The sequence below is a fragment of the Barbatula barbatula genome (assembly GCF_947034865.1).
Source record: "Barbatula barbatula genome assembly, chromosome: 16".
In the NCBI taxonomy this organism is placed as follows: Eukaryota; Metazoa; Chordata; class Actinopteri; order Cypriniformes; family Nemacheilidae; genus Barbatula; species Barbatula barbatula.
Genome location: NC_136779.1, coordinates 22,195,972 through 22,209,581, shown reverse-complemented (window position 1 = coordinate 22,209,581; position 13,610 = coordinate 22,195,972). Strand labels below are relative to the sequence as shown.

Genomic DNA, 13,610 nt, shown 5'->3' with positions numbered 1-13,610 from the left:
AAGTTCGTGTGCGAGAAGCTCCATCTAGTGGTGGAACACAAAAAGCAGTTCTGACGAACCGATGTTGAATTATTCCTCATAAATATGGAAGAACATTTGAAGCTTAAAAACAACTTGTTATGAGATGTTATTGATACTAATATAATATTAACGTGGTTTATTTCAAATGGATTGAAGGAGCGTAAGGAACTAAAAAATGCATTTCCGACTTGCTCTCGCGACACTTTGATGTCATACGTAGAGTGGTCTGCGCAGCGCCACGGCGTCAGATGTCACGCACGTCATGTCACGGCAGTGACGCCACAGGAGCGGAAGTTGTTTTCTCGCGGATATTCGTTAGCTGTGGTTTCTAAGAGTGTCGGGCTCGGGATTAAAGGCAGTAATGTGTCGTGTGGAGTAATGTGTCGTGTTCTCTGATGCGGTGTAGGATGGAGGTGTCGGACAGTCCTCTCAACCTCGTGAGTGTTTGTTTACACCACACATTAGCATGCTAGCTGCTATTAGCTTAGCTCGGGTCAGCTGTGACCATCAGTGTGTGTGTGTGTGTGTGTGTGTCCGAGCACAAACGCTTCGCTTCCTTTCATATGAGCACAACGTGACGCGCGTTAGGTTCTGACTGAATGAACGCAGTCGTTGTTTTGACTTGTTGTTGTTTGTATTGTGATGTCATCAGGTTTTACACGCGTTTATAATGTTGTTGTGTTCGTGAGGGTGTATTCAATCTCACGTGTTGTTCACTAAACACGATAAACACGTGACCATCTGAGCATCTTTACCAATCTCAATGATAAACGTGTGAAAAGTTGTATACAAAAAGTGATCACGTGTTGTCAAGTTTCCGTTTTGTTATTGACGTCACAACACAGATCTTTAAACCCTGAAATGGATCCATAAATGAAACTGCATTACCTGAATAATAGCTTGATGCAAAGGGCATCCTGTGCTTTTCCTTGACCTTTATCACGGTTGAGTCAACAAAATCAATATCACAAACTGGTTTATCTTTATTTTCATGTTCTAAATCAATGTTTTCACTTTTAAAGTTGACTATATCTTGAATTGAATGTGTCTCAGACTGTTGGACCTGACTGTGCATTGACATTTAATGATGTTTTTGTGTGTAGTTAAGGTTACAGAAGAATGTCAGGATTGTACTGGTTCATTTATTAGATTTGCATATGTTTAGATCAGTGGTTCTCAACCTCGACATGGTCGCTCGCCCCCTGTAAACTATATGTTAAGAAACAGAAATCCCTGTATATGACAGATTGAGCTCAAGCATCTAAACGAACAACCCTGCTGATAAAAGCTAAAGAAACATCACAGAAATGAATGTTTCCATAAAATACCATTATGAACCATAAGCTTTATGCATAAGACCATAAAATGATTCCAAAAGGATTTTAACACCAGCCAGAGTTAATTTGCTGTATATAATACAGACGCGGTGTGGTGTAATTTTCCTGTCGAACTTTACATCTTTAATAACTGTCGACAGCTTTAAACAGCCGTCCAAGTTCAGAAAGGCACTTTATTTACACACCAGAGACTTGCACTTATTCTGAATTGACAGTCTGAAAGACGGATGTGTTGTTATCCCAATATTTCACCACAGTTGAATTGCCCAAGAAGACATTTCCTTCACTTGAAGTGTCGGAGCATACGGGTCGGGGTAAAGGAGGTCCGGGGGTTCAATGGGTTCGTCAGGGGGGCGTGTTTAGGGAAATATTTTTATAAACATACTTAACCTGATATGATCTACCTGTTTCTTAAGATGATGTAGAGGTCATTGGTGCATCCTGAGTGGACATTTGCCTACTTTGCAGATATGAAGCTTTTCTGCGCAGCCTTAAATCTCACTGCGCAGGACCTACAATCTGTCTGTGTGGCCGCTTATGCGCAGTCATGGTGCATTCATGATGGAACCGGCACACCCCTGGTTAAGAACCACTGGTTTAGATGAATTCATAATAATAATATAGTAAGATGTGTTGTCCGTCAGGCCCATCAACAGTGCAGGAAAGCAGACCGTTTGCTGGCCGCTGGGAAGTTTGAAGATGCCATCTCCTGCCACAAAAAAGCTGCAGGTTTGTCTTTAGTCAGTTTCTGTTCAGTAGCTGTAGGCCACGTTTAATTCACTTAATGCATTTGCTCTATTGCTCGATGAAAGATAAATAGATTCAGACATGTGTTCGCTGCTTGTTTGATGGTTATTTTCTCCCCGCGACAGAACTTCTCAAAGAAGCCATGAAGCTCACAGAGTGTGAACAGGTACACAAAGATTACACAAAACACTTATTTTTATTTGCCAATAGGCGATTTATGTTGTTTATGTACAATCTGACATCTGCTAAAGACGGTAGAATCACACTGAAGATCAGTAGCACACATTTATTCTCTGTTGAAATGTTTTACACATTATGTACATATGAATGTTGTTTCATCTGCGCAGGCTCGCTTGTCTCTGGAGCTGCAGCGAGACAGTCATGTGAAACAGCAGAGGTTGATTGAGGAGCGCTGGAAAAGAGCCAGACGAGAGAACAAGCCCAGAACCCTGCAGCACGTCTCCTCGGAGCACACACCTCACCGGCACCCGCAGCCGTCCGCTGACGTCACGCAGTCCCCCGATCGCGAGTACGACACCTGGCTGTACCTCCTGAAGAACAAGGGTGCCACCCCGGAGCCCTGCCCGGGCAGCAAAGCCCAGAAAGATGACAAAACACGCCTGGAGGAGCAGCAAACCACCATCGAGGACCTGCGCAAGCTGGTGGACGGCCTGGTGTGCGAGAATGAGCGTCTGAAACAGGAGAACGAGCGTCTGCAGGCCGTGAACACGCGGCTCAAGAAGGAGCCCTACGCAGACCTGGTGGACAGGTCAGAGGTTTGGGTTCTTCCGCAGCAGACAGAGGAACGCAAGGCCAAGGACATACCCATCCCCCAACTTCCCCCGCTGGAGATGCCCACTCAGGAGATCCCTCTGGAAGACCTTCCTGGTCTGGAGCTTCCCGAGGACATCCAGCAAGAGCTGCAGGAGCTGCTGGACGGAGAGAAGCTGTGACAGCAGCATAAGAAGAATCTGCCCGTTTGAACACGCAGCACGTTTGGTTTGCTCTTTGAAGTGGCGCCGCCCTATAGGTACTGTAGCCAATGACATAAACAAACAGAACTCTGAAGTATGTGTGCCTTTTTTTCAATGTTTCTAACGTGGTTTTGTTATGAAGTTGAAGTGGAAAGTGACGGAGGAGACAGTGGCTGAACTGCACTCCTTTACCTTCAGATGATGATAATGTCCACTTCCACCTTTATCAGCAGGTCAATCTGCCCTGTTTGACTGAAAAGCAAACTTCTCCCCCCAAGTGCAGGGGACAGTGAACACTGTGAACTACATGCAGACTGTGTGTGTGTACGCGTGTGTGTTTCGTGACCTGTGGATTAGCACGTGCTGTGGTAGGTTTGTTATGGACATGAACGTGCAGCTTCAGTTCTCTGTATCAGCACCACAGATTCATGACATCAATGCAGTTCTGTTTTACACACAGATAACCAGCTCGCGGCCGTACACACTTGTTTTGCCTTATTGCAGAAGTCCAGTAGACGCTCATGATGTCATCTCTAGAAACCCTGGATGATTCTTCACACAGTGGCTTTGTAGCAACTATAAAACTACAAGAAGCGTGTGTGCTAATGTTTGAGGATTATTTCTATAGGATAAGGGGCTTTAGGACTACACTATTTCATGATCAATTCATCAGGACCAGAGTCGGACACCATTCTGCTGCCGTACAGAGAGTGAGAGTTATAAGCAATAATAATCACACGCAGCGTCAGCTCCCAGCAGTGGCATTTTAGTTATCTCCATTCTCTTTTATTGTTTGTCTTGTAATTTGCTGCTCATCTTTGTTTTCACGTTGAGTCTGAGATTTTGTGGTTGTGCAGCCAAAGATCAAACTCGGTGTCGACGTGATGAGAAAATGTCCTGAGCTGTCTTGATGATTTTTAAGCTTAATTTGTACTGTATTCAATCAAGGGTTGTCTGGATCACAACGCTAACGTGTTCAGGTAACTGACTGCACAATCATACCACATCTAGCAGTAAAGCAGGTTCACTCGTCACTCTGACTAACGCTGAATGGAAAACTAGAGCAATGCAACGCAGAAAACTATTGAATATTGGCTTGTATTTGTGTTATAAAGAGGGAACCAAATCAGATTTTGCTTTTTCATTATTATTTTTATTTCAATGTTCAATTACTGGTTTACCACAGTAATCAGGGTGCATCAGTTTAATTTTTGTTTTGTCTGATGTAAAAATGAAGAAGTGTTTTGATGCATGGATGACTGTACTAGATGTAAGATTATGATTAAGATATAAAAAAAGAGTTTGTGTTGAGTTTACTTTGTCTGTTTTGATGAGCATTAAAAATGAATGAACATATGGAAGCTTTAGATCTGTTTGTTGAGCCTCGGATAAAACTGTCGCAGCAATTCAGTTCTCTATTAAAGCACCAAACAGCACACAGTACAGCTAATAACTATATTACTGTGGAGTAACTGTTTATAATAATAATTGTTTTAGACAGTAGTGTCTTGTATGATATTGTTGTTGTTCTGGCACAGCCTTCGTTTGACATTGAGGTCATGAGTTTAGGTTACAGTGTAAATAAGTGTCATCACAAAGAATCATTTGACATTGGAGAGACGTTTCAAGTTCTTACAGCAGCTCAACAGCGTCATCTAGTGTTCAGTCTGTGACTGTCACATCATAACACTTCCTCTTAACTCTGCATCATATGCGGGATTCTACTTAAGAGACTATTTATTTTTGTGAAATAAGACATTAGCGCTGGAAACGATGAACAAAATCAGACATGCTCTAGAGTTCTCATGACACTTTCAGTGATATATCTGTGAAGTAGATAGAATGAAATGCTCAATAATCATAAAGTGACCCCGTGAAGCTGAGCAGTTTAGTATTTATGAGTGTAATGCAGTGATACGGAGCTCCTCTCTCCCTTCTGAATGATCAAAGCCACACATCACAACTCCTAATGTGTCCTGCACACAAAAAACAGCAAGTCTGTGTGTTCATCCTCTGTTGATGTTATTAATCCATCTGAAAGCCTGTTGGGCACATTAAACACAAATAGCACCAACGGTTTCTTCAGATTCGCAGGCGATGACATGTTTGATTCTTTCAGAGGACTGATCTCATATAAATGTGGTGTAAAGGTGTCACTGGAGTTTGCACGGATGTGATTCAGTCGTGCCAGTACAACAAAACCACTGGCCTTGTATGACGCTGCTGTATCATTTCTTTGCGTTTCAGCCTGACAATAAGGCAAAGGCAGACAGTTCTTTGATAAATCCATTTTAATGGAAAATGTAAAACCCCTTTGAACTTCAATGTACAAAGCATGTAACACTTGCACTTTAAAATTTGAAATCGAAGCAAGCCATGTCTTAAAAAAATACATCAGTGAATGTATATATGTATATATTTACACAGCATAGTAAGATATCCTTTTTTTTCACTGAACTTCAAAAGTTCACCATAGTAAATCTGAACATAAAAAGGAGAAATGAGAGTTTTCTTCAATAAATTACAACCTTTTTGTTAATGTCTCCATTTTTACAGTGAATACTTCTTAATAAAATGCTGAAGTGTGTTGTTCTTTCTTTACATAATAGAACTGTACAATGTTTACAATTGTTTGGCAGTTCATTTTCTCAAAAGATATATGGCATGAGCACACGAGACAGCGGATCTCTCTTTCTCTCACAGTCATTTCAAAGTAGTGAGCGCATCACAAATCCATTAGCAAACTGTACAAGTCACATTTACATTTGATCTGGATCAGAGCGCAGAGCTCCAAAAAATAAATACGATTCTCCACTGAAACTGTACACTATGAAAGAACAAAAAAGGGCAACAAACAAATAGACAAAGGAATACTGGGACAGCCGGGGCGCTGTGGGATTATCTTCTGGTGTGCTGCGTGTGGATCACAGTCATACTGCTATGGTGTGTCAGTAAGGAATAAATACAGTTTTCCGCTGTCATCTCTGCTTGGCACTGGAGGTTGGTCGTGTGAGCGTTAGTGTGCATATATTTGGGGTAAGTGTTCCCGGGCGTTCCCGGTGTCATGAGTTCACCTCCTCTCCCTCCTCCTCCTCCTCCTCCTCCTCCTCCTCCTCCTCCTCCTCACAGCACCTCTTTAATACTTCCACTGCATTCTTCACGCAGTGGTAAAATATGTTCTTGACCTGACAGAGAGCGAGACGGTTAAGCAGCTGTTATTATTACACCAGAAAGAGTTCAAACGACACTTCATGCATCCTCACGTAGAAGACAATCCCAGAAGAGGCGAGAGAAAAATGTGGTGGATGATAGAAAATACACAAACAACTCAACATAGTTCAGGTTTTGGCGTATCAGGGAGTTTTATTCTACTGTGCAAAAAAGCTCAGAAACCAAAATCTGAGACTGTAAATACGTCAAACATAGAGTTAAGTTTTATCAGTTATTAATAATCCATCTCCTGTCTATTGACTCAATAAACTTTGCTCGTGTTGTGTGTGTTTTCTGCCAAAGCTCCTTAAATTCTTTTCAAACTACACAAATCATATATTAGAATAAAGAGGGAAGACATCACTTGTGGCCGCTACTGAATTTGTGATCCAGGTGTTTGGTTTGTGTGTTCGTGTCAATGGTACCTGCAGCTTATCTTCATAGTTGATTTCCTCATTTGAGGACCTCAGTTCCTGGGTTAAGTGGAATGAATGCACCACATGCTCCGGGGAGACAAAGTCATTGATGACCTGGACACAGCTGTGGAGATTCTGCACCTGTACAGACAGACACACGACTGTGAGTGTGATGAGCAAATCAAACTGATGTCAATCACACGGTTACTCTCTAAATGAGCGGTTCTCGCTTTGTATCAATCAATAATGAAGCACATAAAGGCCTCAGAACATGATTTGATGATGTGAGGGGACACCTGCTGCAGAGCTCCAGCAGGAATCAGAACCGAATCTCCCAGAAACTGCACCACGGTCCAGCCCTGAACGCCGTGTTCATCCAGCAGTCGCTGACGCAGCTTACGGCTCAAGTAGCAGCCGGGCTCACGGATCGGGTCATGATCTACTGGTATCTCCACGTCCTGCTCTTTTGCCACCTGTCAATCGAACAAAAACACACACTGAGCTGAGAGAAACATTATTGTGTCGTGTCACGTTCTAGTGTCACGTGATTTGATTTCGGCGAATGAGTTTATTTTCGGTCTGTTCCTCATCTGTCACAGCTGCTTGGAGCACAAGAGCACTGCAGGTGAATGCTTGACGGATCTAAACTGTGTTCTCTGTTTCAAGAGAAACTTGGAAAGAGTAATACATTCTGTGACCTCTGAAAGACTGCGACTGCTTTCCTGTAGCTCAGTGGCGTTAGCAAGGTCAAGGTCATGGGTTCGATAGCAGGGATTGCACATACTTAGAAACAAAAGTATAGTATAATGTAATTGGATAAAAGCATCTGTCAAGTGCATAAATGTAAATGTATGAAAGAAGAGCAGAGCACATAAAACTGATAAAAGTTCTACTGGAACACCAGAGGACTCACTCGCTCATACACAGAGAGAGAGAGAGATGATTCACTGTATTATTTCTGGACGGGAGAAGAGATCAAATGGAAATCACCTTGTGCAAAAACTCTTTAATCTTCTCGCCGTCTTTGCTGGTGTAGATGTGCCACAAGGCTCCAGGAGTCTCGCTCGAGTCCTTTAATCTTTTCTTTACGTTGTCGTCCAGATCTTCCTCCTCCAACCTCTTCAGTACTCCTGTGTGCATGATGAACACACATTCATGAAGTCACACACATCTCTCGGTGTCAGTATAATGTATAGTATGGAGTGCTATATGCGTGTGAATGTTCTTATATATTTTCACATTCGCCCACGGGACAGTGTGTGTGTGTTTCCACCGAAAGAAGGTTTAGACGCAATCTTTATCCATTTATTTTTGGTGCATCGAATACACATCGATTCATCAAATATCGCAAAAAGTAGTTTGGGAACAGTTTTGGTTGAGAAATAGGGTTTTTAACGTAAACAATGTGTTGTCACATGACAGTATTCGCCTGCGTTCGTGATGTTGCTCCTGTTAAAGCTCTGATTCTCTGTAAAAGGGGTGAAAAATATTGTCTTTCTTGAAAATTTGGAGCTCAACAAAAATTTGTGGCACTGAAATTCCAACGCTGGAAAAAGGTATAAATAAAAGTAATTTATTAATACACTTTTTTAAATCTCAAATAATTTAGGGAAATAAAGTGGTGGCTCCAAAAGCTCAAATAGAATATCAGAAATGTTATGTGAGAATAAGCCTCAGGTAAGCACTTGAAAAAGTTAAAAACATCAATAACATGTTCTAGGTCAAAGCTGCATCTGTTTGAAGAAATCAAAACCGATTTGATGTTCTTGATCGATTTGATGTTGTTAAACTCAGGAATTACTCTTTTGCTAAAAAGATTTATAATAAAAAACGTTTGATTTGAACGTGTCTCTATGCCACATCAGACTGCAACTGGCATGACTGCATGATCAAAGCGTTTGCAATATGCAAAGACCAAACTGTACCACTCTTTTTATGGTATAACAATGTTTTTGCATAAAGGACAAATAAGATGCTCTGTGTCAGTTTCACGAGTTCGCCTACACAGATAATAATGATGGTAGCAGGAGTAGGGAGGGTGTGCTGCCCGGGGGCGTGGCCTCCTGTCAAACCCAGATCCCTCCCCCTCGAGCTCGGACCCTGTGGTGGAAGGATGTCGCAGACTGAGAAAGTGCAGGTAAGGGTCTGATAGGGTAGAAGCTGTGATAGTTAATGCGGATCGGCTTGATTATATGCTCCAGCTCCTTTATTAATAAAAACATCATTAAGTCCTGTCAGAGCAGCTGCTCCACTTCAACACCGTCCTCTTATTTCATATTTAATAACATTACCTGAAAATTAAGTTTAGATTTCTGTAGTATTTAGTTTTATGAATATTTTAAATTAAATTTTATTTTTATCATCATAGTTTTGATTGTATGCTTTTTTTGGTGTATGCTTTTGGGACATTTGTGATGCAAAAGGCCTACGAATTAGGGATAAAAGAAAAATGAGTTATGGAAAAACCTGAAGGGCTTAGACTTTCACAAACATTATTGGCTCACATTTGCTTTGTCGATAACTGATGGAAACATGGCTGATGTTAATCATGTGTTTTTTTGGTGCGGGGGCAGGTGTGTGTGTGTCAAGTCTCTTCTTCAGCTCCAGTGTGTGCAGTGAGCGATCGTCTCTGTTGACCGTTGTTAATCTCACCTGTCTTTGAGAGGACACCATTGCCTTTGGCCACGCCCACATAAACCAGCACGCTGATGATGTCAGACACCTCCATGTGCAGGTTAGCAGTGCCAAAGTCTTGCTCCTGAGAGGCTGCGACACCTGTCACACATTACACATGCTCTCAGTGAGAGTTCTCTTAAAGGAACCGTTCACACAAACATTTATTTTATGCTGACAAAACACACATGACGACTAGTCACAAGACACGTGACAGCCAGTTGAGTTGAAAGCATGTTGGCATATTTGAATTCAGGAATGTTAGGAAAGAATGAATTGGATTACAAGTTGGTGTGTGTGTGTGTGTTTGTACCGTAAGCGCAGCACAGGCGAGGGCCCAGGTCCGGCCGGACAAAGAAGGAGGGCAGATGAGAGGCCAGGTTGAGGTTTCCCTCAGGATCTGAATACTCCGGCATTGGGAGATTCTTCATGAGGTCATCATACCTACACACACATCAGCAGTGATTTAACACCGGTCTCGTTTCTGAGCCAAACAGCACATTCAACAGAAACTTTCTCTGATCCATCTGGAGATCATTTGTTTTGTGTTAAGTGCTCATGTAATGTCAGAATGCCGCTGGAGCTGAAGGGGAACGAGTCGGGACAACACCTGGTTATTTGCTGACAGTATCACGTTCTTACATTTGAATGAAATATTAAAAAGACTCTTGTGTACACATGTAACGGTCAGTCACGTGTTGTTATAAATGAAAAGTGTGCGAGAGGATGTGTTTGAGGTTTATATCAGGCACCTGGAGGGCATGAGAGCCATAAACTCCTCTCCTGACGGCCAGTCCTTCAGACGATACACAACACTCTCCCCGTCTTTACATTTAGGCCGTTCTGTAAACATCATGAAGAGCGTCAACAAACCTTCATCAGTCAACAGGATTTACTTCAATCAAAGCATCACTCACTCGTCAGGTCCTCAAAACCATCCCAGAATTCCTTGATGCCCGAGTTGGACATCACTCCATCCTTACAGTTCAAGAGATCTCCCTGATGGTCAGCAAACTCCTGGTTGAAGGACTCGGCTTTCCACAGACCGCTGTTGAGCCTCTTGTGAACTCCAGACACCAGCACGGGCTACACAAACACAACACACACGAGAACTTCAGCTGTGATCACGTCTTCATCACTTCAGCTCTCATAAGTGTGCATCTACATCTACTCATTTATCCAAAGTGTTGTGAAAGATGTCATGTGCCCTGAGAGGAGAACAGGATGGATGTACACACCTGACCGTGTCTCCAGCACTCTCTGAAGAGTTTCCAGTTGTTGGTGTTGCGATGATCTTTCAGCCAGAGGAGTCTGCGCTCGTGTAGCCAGCAGTGAGGGACGTCCGAGTACACATCTGAACATTTCTTCTTCTCTGCTTTGGACTCGTCCACAGGCTCGTGCTTCAGGTTCAGCTTACTGCCGCGGCCCGCCGGGATCTTGTTCTCCACCACGGAGGCGATGATGTCATCCAGGATGTTGGGCATGCTGCGGCCACTCTTCGCAATCTGACAGCATGAATTAAACAGGAAGACTTTTTAATTCTTTCTCTTAGTCAGTGATACAGTAAAAGATGTTTTTCTGTCTCCGTTTTGGCCCTTCATCCACACGGAGACGGCGCTTTTGTCAACAGAAACAGGGCTTTCTGAAAACGCACCCGAAAGTGGATATACATTTGAGAAGACGATGAAGTGTATTCGTCATGTGATGCAGTTGTTTCTGCAGCGCTCCTTAATAGCACTAATGTCAGTTCATGCGTACTTTAGATCGCATTTCAGGAGGAATATTTCATTACTCACAGTTTTATTGTTTGGCAGCGGAGCGCGAGTTAAGCTTCACCTTCGCTTTTACAGCTTTATAGTCTTGTGTTCAGGCAGCAACATCCTTTAGTTACATCATTGTCCGTCTATTTACAAAAAACGTGTCTTTGCTCCACATGGACATAATAAGGCAGATAGAGAAGCCTGATAGAGGGTTTACTCAAGCGCAGTACATGCATGTAAGCGTTTTCAGACGTTACAGTGTGGATGGGCACCGTTTGGGAAACGCTTGAAAAAAAATGGATTGAAAACAAAAACTCTACAAAAGCACACTAAAACAAAAACACACTAGTGTAGACATAGTCTTATTCATGATGAATTAAACCATTTCAATGCTTTGGGTTGTAAGTGAGCATCTTTAACTATGAACAGTCAAATAATGACCCTACTGACTGATGAATCGACTGAATAAAATCGGTCAGGTGATCAGTTTTTCTCTTGTCTTATATTGTAGACTAAAAGGTTTTCCGTAAGTGGTCGTTCAGTAGTGTAGACATGTTGTGGTCTGACCTGAGATGCAGTGGAGTAGACGGGTGCGAATGCGATCCCTGCATCCGTTGAGCCCAGGCGCAGTTTTCCAGCGGTGGTGGTGAGGAGATCACGCAGGGTTGAGCCCTGCTCCAGAGGTGATGCTTTACTGTGTAGAGACTCTAAAGCATCCATCTGCTCCTTCTCCTCTTTTATCTTCCCTACACATGACTCCTTATTCTCTGCAGGACACAAACACAACATGTCACACATGTACAGAACATTCACTGGGAGATGATGATGATGAAATGTCATGTTATTAGTGCTGTTTGCTCAGTGTAATAATATATATTGAAAATGATAATAATAGGTTTCATTTATTCATAGTTTTCCTTTCCCAGGCTCAAGGACGCTTTACAAGGGACACTCATTCAACCATCATTTCAAAATAACAGATAAATCAGAGTACTGTAGTGTGAGCGAAAACCAGACTGAAAAGTTGTGGGCAAGAAATGACTGCCAGTGATCTAAATACAGAGCTTCTTGTGTTTAGACAAACCGCATGTCTCAGCATGCACCTTGAATGATAAACATTCTCAAATCAAGTGTTTTAATCTGTGTTATTACTTGTCTGCATCATTATGAAGCGATTTGTGAATTTATTACATGAACACCCCTGAACACCCTAGCAACCAGCTACAAAACATACTAGCATCTTAAATGAGCTTGTTGAAGCACACATGCTGATCAAAATGAAAAGATATCATACAGGAAAGTGTCAGTGTTGCAGAAAACACCACACGCATGCACACACACAGTGCTGGTGATCAGAGGACTGACGGTGTTTGAAGAGCAGACTGATGTTCATGTGAGCGAGCGCTTGAAGCTCTGGATAAACATGCGGTCAGCTGAGGTCTGTAACGTGAGGATTGTGGAATGCTGGCCATCTGTCAAACACGCTCACGCTTCCAGAGAAAAGAAAAACATGAGGACGTACCCTTCTTTTCCTCGCGGGACTTCTGCTCTGCCAGGTCGGCCAGGAAGTGCAGGGGTGACTGGGACTCCGGCGGGGTGAACTTGTTGTCGGTGCTGGTGTCGCTGGCCGGACTGCTCCCACCGTTAGCCTCCACCTTCACAGGAGCGTTCGGCTGCCCTCCGTCAGACTTACACACGGAGAACTTGTTGCTGTGATTGAGCACGTTCTGCAAAACCTGCGGAAAGAGAGAGCATGTCAGAAACAGCTCAGCGGTTTGAAGAAAGACTGGATTGTGTTCAACATTCCACAGCAGAACAGAACGTGAACACGAGCTTGTGTTTATACAGCCATCCCTCACAGAACTCAAATTAAACATAATGATCCGCAAGAATTCATGTTCGTCGTCAGGAAGGATGGATTTATATCGTTCAACAAAACACAGCAACCAGTTAAATTTAGTGAACAGCTTTCGTTGTGTAAATAAACACACACACACCTGGGAGATGCCGTTGGTGGAGGGCAGTTTGTTGAGAAGAGCGTTCTGTTTCCCCGTACACGAGCAGTGGGATTTAATGCTGTACTTCTCCCTGAGCATGTGCATAGCGTTCAGCAGATCTGTCAGAACTAACACACACACACAACAGACACATCAAACACTCGCTCACAAACACAACACTGAAAGCATTTTGGCATTGTGTTTCAGTCCGTACCAGTTCCAGGAATGATCTGTGTCGGCATCAGGTGCTTGTGATCGTGTGGTTGTCCCTTGACACACTTCAACCAGGCGTACAGCTCTTTGTCTGCAGAATACACACACACACACACTGCTCAGAGAACGCTTGACATTTAAATACGACACAGGAACACTTTCCTGCAAAAGAGACGAGCTATTTGAGTTGAAAGTGAGCGTGGAGCTGTGAGCCTCGTGGGAAAAGACACACAGGTGTGATGTGATGCCTCCAGAGGATCAG

At 43.0% G+C, this 13,610-nt stretch overlaps 2 protein-coding genes across 7 annotated transcripts in view; one reads left to right on the top strand and one right to left on the bottom strand.

Annotated features, from left to right (window-relative positions):
• The first annotated feature begins 274 nt into the window (after window positions 1-274).
• On the top strand, window positions 275-4,636 carry nrbf2b (nuclear receptor binding factor 2b). Of its 3 annotated transcripts, XR_013787736.1 has the most exons (6): window positions 284-458; window positions 2,003-2,087; window positions 2,231-2,271; window positions 2,453-3,135; window positions 3,310-3,447; window positions 3,540-4,434. XR_013787736.1 is itself a non-coding variant. In XM_079476070.1 (4 exons), exons 1-4 carry the CDS (start codon window positions 417-419, stop codon window positions 3,056-3,058), a joined length of 774 nt encoding a protein of 257 aa, XP_079332196.1. In that variant the 5' UTR covers window positions 275-416; the 3' UTR covers window positions 3,059-4,636. The 3 variants fall into 3 exon arrangements, 1 of the variants encoding a protein (XP_079332196.1); XR_013787737.1 differs by having other exon boundaries at window positions 2,453-3,447; XM_079476070.1 differs by having other exon boundaries at window positions 275-458; window positions 2,453-4,636.
• A 721-nt stretch (window positions 4,637-5,357) lies between these two features.
• The window catches only part of jmjd1cb (jumonji domain containing 1Cb), an 82,575-nt gene continuing 74,322 nt past the window's right edge, over window positions 5,358-13,610 (bottom strand). For all 4 annotated transcript variants that reach the window (XM_079475856.1, XM_079475857.1, XM_079475858.1 and 1 more), the window contains 13 exons: window positions 13,350-13,439; window positions 13,136-13,263; window positions 12,661-12,874; window positions 11,706-11,905; window positions 10,617-10,883; window positions 10,296-10,464; window positions 10,131-10,221; window positions 9,692-9,822; window positions 9,358-9,480; window positions 7,696-7,835; window positions 7,002-7,178; window positions 6,715-6,846; window positions 5,358-6,264 (listed from right to left, as the gene is read on the bottom strand). In XM_079475856.1, the coding sequence (XP_079331982.1) occupies window positions 6,142-6,264; window positions 6,715-6,846; window positions 7,002-7,178; window positions 7,696-7,835; window positions 9,358-9,480; window positions 9,692-9,822; window positions 10,131-10,221; window positions 10,296-10,464; window positions 10,617-10,883; window positions 11,706-11,905; window positions 12,661-12,874; window positions 13,136-13,263; window positions 13,350-13,439 (1,985 nt within the window). In that variant the 3' untranslated portion in view covers window positions 5,358-6,141. The remainder of the gene's footprint in view (window positions 6,265-6,714; window positions 6,847-7,001; window positions 7,179-7,695; window positions 7,836-9,357; window positions 9,481-9,691; window positions 9,823-10,130; window positions 10,222-10,295; window positions 10,465-10,616; window positions 10,884-11,705; window positions 11,906-12,660; window positions 12,875-13,135; window positions 13,264-13,349; window positions 13,440-13,610) is intronic.